Here is an 11,146-nt window from a genome sequence, read left to right on the forward strand (position 1 = left end):
AGTAGAGACATTAAGTTACAAAAAGAAACACAGGAAAAACTTGAGAGCAAGTTTCAAGGCATCCATTCTTCCCCGAGGGATTCATTTTTAAGGTTAAAATATATCTTCAAGCCGCAGCTCAGTATCACCTTTTTCAGGAAGCTGTCCTTCCAGTACTCCTTACCACCCGCTGGGTTAAATGCCTCTCCCAGCTGCTCCCAAGTCACTCCACAGACTATTATCTAAGTATTACTGTACCTCACAGCAGTGAATTTATCTATTTTACTCCTACCCACTAGAATATAAAATCCTTGAGTGAAAAATCATATACTTCCAGAAAGCACACAGTAGATGCTCAATAATTATTTGTGGCCTATAATCTTAGCACCCTGGGAGGCCAAGGCAGGAGGATCACTTGAGGTCAGGAGTTGAAGACCAGCCTGACCAACATGGTGAAGCCCCATCTCTACCAGAAACATAAAAATTAGCTGGGCATGGTGGCCCATGCCTGTCGTCCCAGCTACTTGGGCACCTGAGGCAGGAGAATCGCTTAAACCCAAAACACAGAGGTTGCAGGGAACCAAGATCGCACCACTGCACTGCACTCCAGCCTCAGCAACAAAGTGAGATCCTGTTACAAATAAATTATTATTATTATTATTTGTGGAAGAGGTGGGTGAATGAATGAATGTTGTCCATTGTCACTCATCACTGGAGACCAGCACCATACTGTCTCATTAAATATATCTAGCACCATGTCACCTATGGTGTGCTCAGTGCCCCAGAGTACACAAGCACAGGAGGCAGAAACACACATAGCAAGTAAAGCAAGCAGCAAAGGTAAACACCTTTTGTGTCTATCATTCTTCCTATCTCTATCCTAATTACAAAGGAAGCTCTAAGAAGCCCCAAACCAGAAAGAAATGCAAAAATTCTCCAGAGCAGAGGTGGCATATAGCCAAGAGACCTCAAAGGGAAAGAAGGAAGGATAAATGGTCGATTTTAAAATGTTCTTGGCTGGGCACAGTGGCTCACGCCTGTAATCCCAGCACTCTGGGTGGCCAAGGCGGGCGGATCACAAGGTCAAGAGATCGAGACCATCCTGGCCAACATGGTGACACCCTGTCTCCACTAAAAATACAAAAATTAGCTGGGCATGGTGGCGCATGCCTGTAGTCCCAGCTACTCAGGAGGCTGAGGCCGGAGAATCGCTTGAACCGGGGAGGCAGAGATTGCAGTGAGCCAAGATCACACCACTGCACTCCAGCCTGGGCGACAGAGCGAGACTTCATCTCAAAAAAAAAAAAAGTTCTGCCCTTTCCTGAAATATGGAGTAGGAGATATTCTTAACTACAACCACAGGTAGCAGGGCTGCTAAGGGAGTATAATAAGGGTGGCAGGAATTTCAATGGATGAAGACAGCTGAGTAAAGGGAAGACAGCTCAGTAAAGGAAAAACAGGAAGATTCTCGGAAATCCATGCCATCTGACAGCTCAGATAAGCCTGCCAACCTGATCCCTGGGAGACAGTCTGGCAAAGATGGAGGCAGGACCAGTTCTAGAAACCAGAGAACAAAGCATGTTACTAGAATAGAATCTCAGCTAGGCAGTGGCTCACGCCTGTAATCAGCACTTTGGGAGGCCGAGGTTGGTAGGTCTCGAGCCCAGGAGTCCCAGATCAGACTGGGCAACACGGTAAAACCCTGTCTCAACTAAAACTACAAAAAAAAAAAATTAGCCAGGCATGGTGGCATACACCTGCAGTCCCAGCTGCTTAGGAGGCTGAGGTGGGAGGATGGCTTGAGCCTGGGAAGTTGAAGCTGTGGTGAGCTGAGATTGCACCACTGCACTCCAGCCTGAGCAATGGGAGTGAGACCCTGTCTCAAAAAACAAAAAAGAATAGAGCTTCAGGAAAGGGCTAAGGTAAAATACAGTTAATAGACACAGAACAGGATCCTGGAAACAAAGCAAAATCCTATTACTTCAACTAAGACCAAAGACAGATGCCAACCTGGAACAGGGAGGACTAGATGTTGTTTCAGGATGTGCTAAGGCTGCCTAAATAACTACTACATGGAACAATGCAGGTAAGGGGGAAAATAACTGCTATGCTCTATCCCAAAGTAAAACAGAACTCTGACTTACCATAGGAATCTAAATTTTTTTAAATGCTAATGTGTTTTAAAGGTTAGTATCCTAACGTTTGAGGCTCACTGCTCTACGCTTCAAGTAATGATAGCTTTTGGTAGAGGGCCAATCTAATAAGCAGCGATAAGAAGGCCCCAGTTGAGGAATGGTAAATAGGAGGACCAAGGTAGGCCTGACAAGTAACACGGTCCACTTCAAAATTCTAGCCTTTTGGTCAAGCATGGTGGCTCACACCTGTAATTCCAGCACTTTGAGAGCTGAAGGCAGGAGGGTTGCTTGAGCCCAGGAATTTGAGACCAGCCTGGACAACACAGTGAGGCCCTATCTCTACAAAAAAAATAAAATAACTAGCCAGGCATTGGGTGCACGTCTGTAGTGCCAGCCACTTAGGAGGCTAAAGTGGGAGAATCGCTTGAGCCAGGGAGGTTGAGGCTGCAGTGAGCCATAATCATGCCAGTGTACTCCAGCCTGAATGACAGAGCAAGACCTTGCCTCAAAAAAAAAAAAAAAAAAAAAAAAAAAAAAAAAAGTCCTAGTCTTTTAAGAGTTAGAAAGCCTTGGAAGGCTTTCTATTACAATCTCCCAAGCAAAACAGCAAATCCTTCCATTCACATTCCTCAAGGAACAGGTCGTGTGTTAACAATAGTTAGCGTGTATGTTCTAACATCAGACCTCCTTAGGTTTGAATCCCATCTCTGCCAGTCATTAGTTTTTCACTTTATCCCAGTTATTTAACCTCTCCAGGCCTTGGTTTCTCATCTTAATAGAAAATAGTAATAGTTTTCATCTCAAAGAGTTGATACCAAGATAAATAGTACAAAGTAAATTGTCAGTACATGTTAATCATTATTATTACCCAACTTCTGCTTAAATGCTTCCAGTGAAAGGGAAGCATGTATTACTTCCCAAAGCAGCACATGGCATTTTCATAATGAATAAGAAAAATACAGCCAAATTTGCAGCTAAAATTTCCCAAAAATTTGACATCTGTAGCCCCAATGGAACAAAGAACTAGATAACCAACAGTTAGCTGTGGAGGGAGCCTCAATTACTTTCTCTGTTGACTCTGTTTGATTTGACCAAATGCAAAAGGCAGGATAAAGGAAAATTACCACGTACCGCTTGTTCACTACTCTCGTGTTAGAGGTATCCTTTAATTTGCAATGAAAGACAAAACAACACTTTCTAACGTTTTCTTGTATACCAATATATTCTAGTCTTATTATACATTACCATTTTATTTTTTCACTCAAAGCGCTGTAAGAATATATTCCTCATATACTTTTTTTTTTGAGACGGAGTTTTAATCTTATTGCCCAGGCTGGAGTGCAATGGTGCAATCTCAGCTCACTGCAACCTCTACCTCCCAGGTGCAAGAGACTCTCCTGCCTCAGCCTCCCAAGTAGCTGGGATTACAGGTGCCCGCCACCACGCCCGGCTAATTTTGTATTTTAGCAGACACAGGGTTTCACCATGTTGGTCAGGCTGGTCTCAAACTCCTGACCTCAGGTGATCTACCCGCCTCAGCCTCCGAAAGTGCTGGGATTACAGGCATGAGCCACTGCGCCCGGCCCTCGTATACATTTTTTATGAAATACCTTTCAAACGTGCTCAAAGTGTGAATTAGGAAAGTGAAAGAAATAAAAGGTATCCAAATAAAAAATAAGTAAAATTGTCTCTTTTTGCAGATGACATGATCTTATATATAGAAAATCCTAAAGACTCCACCAGAAAACCATTAGAACTAATAAAGTCAGTAAAATTGCAAGATACAAAATCAACATACAAAAATCAATTGTGTTTCTATACACTAACAATGAACTATCCAAAAAAAATTAAGAAAACAATTCTATTTAGAATAGAATGAAAAAGAATAAACTACTTAGGAATAAATTTAACAAGGAGAGGAACGATCAGTATGCTGAAAACTATAAAGCAGTGATTTAAAAAACTGAAGATTACACAAATAAATGGAAAGATATCCCATGTTCATAAACTGAGAGAATTAATATTGTTAAAATGCCCATACCACCCAAAGTGTTCTATAGATTCAATGCAATTTCTATCAAAACTCCAAAGGCATTTTTCACAAAAACAGAAAAAAAAATTGTAAAATCTGGATGGAACAGCAGAAGACCCCAAGTAGCTACAGCAATTTTGCAAGAACAAACCTGGAAGCAGCATACTTCGTAATTTCAAATTATATTACAAAGCTACAGTCATCACAACAGTGTTGTATCAGCATAGAAACACAAACATAGACCAATGGAAAACAATAGAAAGCCCAGAAATAAACCCACACATATCTGGCCAACTAATCTTTGACCAAGACCATACAATGGGAAAGGACAGTCTCGTCAATAAATGGTGGTGGGAAAACTGGATATCCATATGCAAAAAAATGAAATTGGATCTTCATCTTACAACACACACAAAAATCAACTCAAAGCTGATTAAAGACTTAAATGTTACACCTGAAATACCAAGACTCCTAGAAAAAAACATAGGAGAAAAGCTCCATGACATTAGTCTTGGCAATGATTTTTTATGTGACACCAAAAAGACCAGCAACAAAAGCAAAAATAAGTAAGTGGGACTACATGCAACTAAAATGTTTCTATGTAACAAAGAAACAAGCAACAAAATGAAAAGGCAACCTACAGAATGGGAGAAAATATTTGCAGACCATCTGTCTGACAAGATGTTATTGTCCAAAATATAAAAGGAACTCATACAACTCAACAACAAAAAAACAAATAACCCAATTAAAAAATGGGCAAGGGCCGGGCACGGTGGCTCATGTCTATAATCCCAGCACTTTGGGAGGCCAAGGAGGGTAGATCACCTGAGGTCAGGAGTTCAAAATCAGCCTAGCCAACAGGGCAAGGTGGTGGGTGCCTGTAGTCCCAGCTACTTGGGAGGCTGAGGCAGGGGAATCACTTGAACCCAGGAGGCAGAGGTTGCAATGAGCCAAGATCACACCACTGCACTCCAGCCTGGGTGACAAAGCGAGACTCTGTCTCAAAAAAAAAAAAAAAAAGGATAAGGACCTTTTATATATCAAAACATTATGTGGTACACCTTAAATATATGCAATTTTTTTTTCTTTTGACATGCAGTTTTGCTCTTGTCGTCCAGGCTGGAGTGTGATGGTGCGATCTCACCTCACCGCAACCTCTGCCTCCCGGATTCAAGCAATTCTCCTGCCTCAGCCTCCTGAGTAGCTGGGATTACAGGCATGCGCCACCACGCCTAGCTAATTTTGTATTTTTAGTAGAGATGGGGTTTCTTCATGTTGGTCAGGCTGGTCTCGAACCCCCAACCTCAGGTGATCCATGCACCTCAGCCTCCCAAAGTGCTGGAATTACAGGCGTGAGCCGCCACACCCAGCCAATATATGCAATTTTTATGTGTCAATTATACCTTAATAAAGGTGGAGAGAAATACATAAATAAATCGATGTGCTCAAAGTGTGCTTTAGTTGGCAAAGAACTTCAGGTGTATTTAATTTCACTGTGTTTTATGACCATAAAAAAATAACATGAAAAGTACTCATCTGTTGACAGAAGTACACTGGGACAAGTCTGTCAATGGAAGCAGGGAAATACCAAAGATTCCACACCAGGTAGTAGGCACCATTCTAAGGACCTAGAACGCTACAGGTCATTTTGGCTTTAAAGACTTAATCTTGCCAAAACTTTAAATTGTTGTCAAATGACTGGCAACTATCAGGAAAATATTTCTTCCACACAGTTTATTCAGAAAATCCTGGAATGCAGCACACACATAGAGTCAGTGGACACCTCTCCAGTGTAACCTGTTTCAAAGATCCCTCTGACTAAGTTTTAATCCTGGGCTTATTTCCATCCACCACTCAACGTATTAGCAAGCATCTCTCTCATGGCCCAGCCACCAGGTTAACAACTAAAACCATTGTTTCAATTGACCTAACAAGACACTTGACAGGTTAAATCTACTAAATGCGCTCCAAGCTAAAAAAGATCCATTTTTGGAGTATTTGTTTTGGACTCTGAGCTACTCTCCTCTTTCATTACCCTGACAGAGATTTACCGTGCTCAAATAAGCTATCCTGAGTGTTACTAGCACTAGCCATATTAAGATTGATAAAACATCATAAGCAAGTAGGAGTTTACAAACATCGTGAGCCACCATGCCTGGCCTAGGTTGTATATACAATTCTTACATGAGGTTACATGTACAGATTTACAAGTCTAAGGCAATTAATCATTCATTTTGAGCAACTAACACTTAAGCCCTATTATCAAAGGAACTTACAACATACAGTGAAAATAATTTTAGCAGGATTTGATATCAACTAACAGGCATATGTAGCAACTGACCAAATTCAAAGACTCAGTTGGAGCTATCAACCAATCTGAAAGATCAGTTCCAGAAAACATGCAAATGGCTTCCTAAGCAGAATAATTTTTAAAATATACTCCTGCTGGCATAGTGCTTGCATCTTATAATTTCCCCAGGACCTGTTGAGCACCAATTATTTACCAGGCTCACTTCTTGGAAGTGTCACAAATTTTTTTTTAATTCATTTTTTGATCTCCCAAAAATTGTTCACAGTAGGTTTCAACATATGCTTGATGAATTTAAACTGATTACTTGTAGAGCTCTACACATTTTAATTCAATGATTTTCTAAGGTCACTGCTCTAGCTCAAATCAGAGCTGACATTCTGTGAACTGAACCCTACTATAAGCCAGGCACCATGCAACAGTATGATGGTGGATGGGGATGTGGTAACCCAAGGCAGATGTGGTAAGAGGGACAGGCAACAGGAAGAAAAGATAAAACTATTAACAAAACAATCAACAGGACTGTGCAGCTCACTGGATATTGTAAACAGAACCAGAGAAGATTTTAACTTGTATTTCCAAACATTAGGTGAAAATTTAGTTTTTAACTTAGTTTGTAGCAATATTTCCTAACTTGTTTTTTAACTGCTTAGGATCTGTGCCTCCCACGAATCCCCAGTTTATTCACTACACTATAGCTCTTCAGGGCAGGGATAATGCCGTAGTTATTTCTGTGTCCCAAACACTCTGGTCAATGTGCAGAGTGGTTACATTTGTTGAATGAATGATTTGCACCATTTATCTCCCCTTTTCTTTCTCCATTTTTTTCTTTTCCCTGTCATGCTGTTTCTCTCTGTATGTCTGTCTATATGCTTGCCTCTATTTTTCTCTGCATATCTATTCATCAGTGCCACCTCTCCTCCGTTCTCCCCCCATCCTCATCCCTTCCATTACTGGCCCTATTGTTTCATTTACACAATTGGAATTGATAGTTCTTAGTTAAGTAGACAAGGTTTTTTTTCGTTTTTTGTTTTGTTTTGTTTTGCTTAGGCTCCCTCAAATCATGAAATAAGCAGACCATTCTAAATTTCTAAATTTCTGTTAAAACTGTTTTTTTAACTATATGATCCTCAATTTACTTTATTATTATTATTATTATTATTATTATTATTATTTTGAGGCAGGCTCTCACTTTGTCACACAGACTAGAGTGCACTGGTGCAATCATGGCTCACTGCAGCCTCGATCACTGAAGCAGTGGGCTGGGAAAGGCAGATCCACCCTTAATCTGGGTAGGCACAATCTAACCACCTGCTAGCATGGCTAGAATATAAGCAAGCAGAAAAACGTGAGAGACTGGCCTAGCCTTCCAGCCTATCTCTTTCTCCCATGCTGGATGCTTCCTGCCCTCAAATGTCAAACTCCAAGTTCTTCAGTTTTGGAACTCAAACTGGCTCTCCTTGCTACTCGGCCTGCAGACAGCCTATTCTGGGACCTTGTGTTGGTGTGAATTAATACTTAATAAACTCCCCTTTATATATATATATTCCATTGGTTCTATCCCTCTAGAGAACGCGGACTAATACAGACCGGGTCTCCAGGCTGGTCTCGAACTCCTGGGCTCACGCCATCCTCCCACCTCAGTGTCCCAAGTAGCTGAGACCACAGGCGCACATCATCACACCCAGCTCTTTTCTTTTTTTAATTTTTTTTGTAGAGACAGGGGTGTCACTATGTTGCCCATGCTGGTCTTGAACTCCTGGACTCAAGAGATCCTCCCACCTCAGCCTCCCAAAGTGCTGGGATTACAGGCTGGAGCCACCACACCCAGCCCAATTTACTACTTTTCAAGGTTGAGTCTGAAAAGAAACACAGATAGCCACTCTCGTTCTAAAAGAAAAAGGGGCTTAACAGAATTTTATGTTAGGGAAGTATTTGAATCTGAGGGTATTGTGAAAGAGGAAAAGTTTAATCACTAGTTAGAAGAAAAAGAAAATAAATGTAAAGAATTTAAAGTTCTCCAATTTTAAGCAGAACTCCAAAAAGGTTATTAAGGTTAAAAAAAGCAAAAGTTGAAGAGTTCAACATGTACTTTTATTCCAGTATCTAAATCTCCAGAATGTAGCTGAAAATGTTACATTGGACATCTTCTTTCCATAAAGAATATTTTAATTTAAAGTCACTTATTTCTATCTTATTTTTTAAATGTTTAATCTCGGTGTTGCGTTATATTTCTAATCAGAAGAAAAATGACCCTTTTTCCTTTTAAGTACTTGTTTGTGTGTCGTTTGTAATCATTGAAGGTAAAGGACTTTTCAATGTCTCAGTTGTAAAGTAGCAATTTTCTTTCAACCTCCCGTAGTTTCCTAGATAACACTCACCTCAACTCCCAAATCACTCAGCGAAACAACAAAATCCAAGAATGTAAAGCAGTGAAAAAGAAACCTTTCATAATATTTAAACGCATCTTTCCTTTGACATGGTATCATGCCCCTAAACACATAAAATGGTACTTCTGATAATAAATTAATAGCAAAATCCACTTAGGAATAACATGGATGCCTAACCCTTAGTTTTGTATAAAACGTAATTTTTATCAACAGAGTTAACCAAAAAGTGGCCTTGACAAGAGTAATCACATTGAAATACTAGATACTGAGGATAATTGAAACCTGTAAGTTTATCTCAATTTTTTGCTCAAGGAACCACATCTCTTACAGAAGGAAATGATCATAATCCGCTTGTAATCAAACTTGTGCACTGAAGAATAAGGACCATCCTCCCAATTCATACCAGCTTAACGGGTGTCACGATAAGAGAATCTCATTACATTCGAGAAAAAGAGCACACAGGACCAGAAACCAGAGGGCAACTGCAGTCCCAAAGACATCAGGTAGTTGAGCTTACACACAGAAAAACCACAAGCAGCCATTCTTCCGCCTAACATCGAGATCTGAGAGCAGCCCACAAACGTCTTAGCCAGAAAGGCTGGCGAAATGCACGCAGCACAGGCACTGGGTACACAAGTTCCTGGTAAAGAGAGAAGTGAGAAAGATCCAGGTTCTGTGAAAATAGCAAATACTGGCAGTACATTGTACACTGTGCACACTCTCCCCGGGCAGATAAGACCAACAAAGATGCATAAACCCACTCAACCGCGTGCACCCAACCCCTCTCCTGGTCCGCAGCACCGGAGGGCGCGGCGACGTCCAGGCTGCCGTGGAGGCCCGGTCCACGCCAAGCCAGACTCAGTTCCGGCCACCGGGCAGCAGCAACGGAGTTTCATTCCTGGTGGGAAGAGATGCAAGGACGCACCCTCAGCCGCTCACCCGCCAGCGCGTGCGGGACAGAGCACGCCGCGGAGGGCGCCGGGACCCTCAGCACCAACGCGCACATCGCTCACCTGGCAGAAGCACCTCTGTGCCGCTGTCTCCGGGGGCTGCTCCTCTCTGTGGCCCGAGCTGAGCAGCCACACGGCGCCCAGGAGGCCAATCAAGAATCCCCAGCCGCGGGCCATTGCTGCTCCGGCAGCTAGTCGCCCCACGCCTAGGAGTCCAGTCCGCACGCTCGGTCGCGGGCCGTGCGCCCTCAGATGAAGCCCGTGCGGGCCGGCCCCAGCGGCGCCCCACCTCCGGGCCGCCTCCCAGGCCCGCCTCGGCCCTCCCGCCTCTCAGCGATCGCCACCTCGCGACCCAGCCTGTGGACGTGCCGCGGCGCCCGCGCCGGCAGCCCGGGGCCTCGGACCAGTTCCTTCCCGGCGCGTGAGGCTGACGCACCGACCAGCTTCCCGGCTCGGCCCCGCCCGGCCCGCCGCGCCCGCGCCCGCCCCAGGCCTGGAGACGCAACCCGACGCGCACAACCCCAGACCCTGCGCGGGAGTCGGGGGTCCTTCCGGTTCCCAGAGCGAGAGCGAAAGCCGGCCGGGCCTGTGTTTTCCCGTGGTGGGGCGAGCCCGACCTGCCCCGCCCCATCCCGCTCACTCCCCGCCAGTCCTTCCGTATCTCAAAGCGAGACAATCAAATCGTACAAATTACGTGTCCACCGTGTTCCCGGCGGAGTCTTAAAGCTGAAAGGGGTATTAGAGAGCATCTAGACCAGGGCGGCATATGTCATTTATATTTTTAGTAGCCGCAGCAAAAGAGTAAAAATAACAGGTACATTTTATTTTTAAAATATTTTTATTTAACCCCGAATGTGTAAAATATTATTTCAAAATATAACCAATATTCAATTTATTCATAAGATATTTGACTTTTTGGTCTTTGAAATCCAGTGTGTATTTGATGCGAACTAGACCCATTTCATAGTCAAATGTGGCTGGCTAGTGCCCACTGTATTAGACAGCGAGGGTGGAAGCCACCCGCTCATATCATAGGAAGAAACAGGCCCAGAGAAGTGAGGTAAGGTGAGCAAGGATTGGAGGTCCTCTGATGCCTAGTCCTGGTCTTTTAACATTCAGAGTTGGGACTAGTCTATCCGCTTTTTTTTTTTTTTCCAGACAGGGTCTCCCTGGGTCACCCAGGCTGGCCTGCAATGATGTGATCGCAGCTCACTGCAGCCTCGAACTCCTGGACTCAAGCGATCCTCCCACCTAAGCCTCCTGAGTAGCATGAACTACAGGTGTGTGCCACCACGCCCAACTAATTTTATTTTTAGTAGAAACCAGGTTTCACTATGTTGCCCAGGCTGGTC

The 11,146-nt window shown here is 43.3% G+C and overlaps 1 protein-coding gene across 1 annotated transcript in view; it reads right to left on the reverse strand.

Annotated features, from left to right (window-relative positions):
• Positions 1-10,417, reverse strand: part of ERO1A (endoplasmic reticulum oxidoreductase 1 alpha) — a 61,187-nt gene extending 50,770 nt beyond the window's left edge. The window contains exon 1 of the mRNA XM_003267697.4: positions 9,858-10,417. Coding sequence (XP_003267745.2) covers positions 9,858-9,971 — 114 coding nt within the window. The 5' untranslated portion in view covers positions 9,972-10,417. The remainder of the gene's footprint in view (positions 1-9,857) is intronic.
• Between the last annotated feature and the right edge of the window lie 729 nt (positions 10,418-11,146).

The sequence above is a fragment of the Nomascus leucogenys genome, chromosome 1a (assembly GCF_006542625.1).
Source record: "Nomascus leucogenys isolate Asia chromosome 1a, Asia_NLE_v1, whole genome shotgun sequence".
Lineage (NCBI taxonomy): Eukaryota > Metazoa > Chordata > Mammalia > Primates > Hylobatidae > Nomascus > Nomascus leucogenys.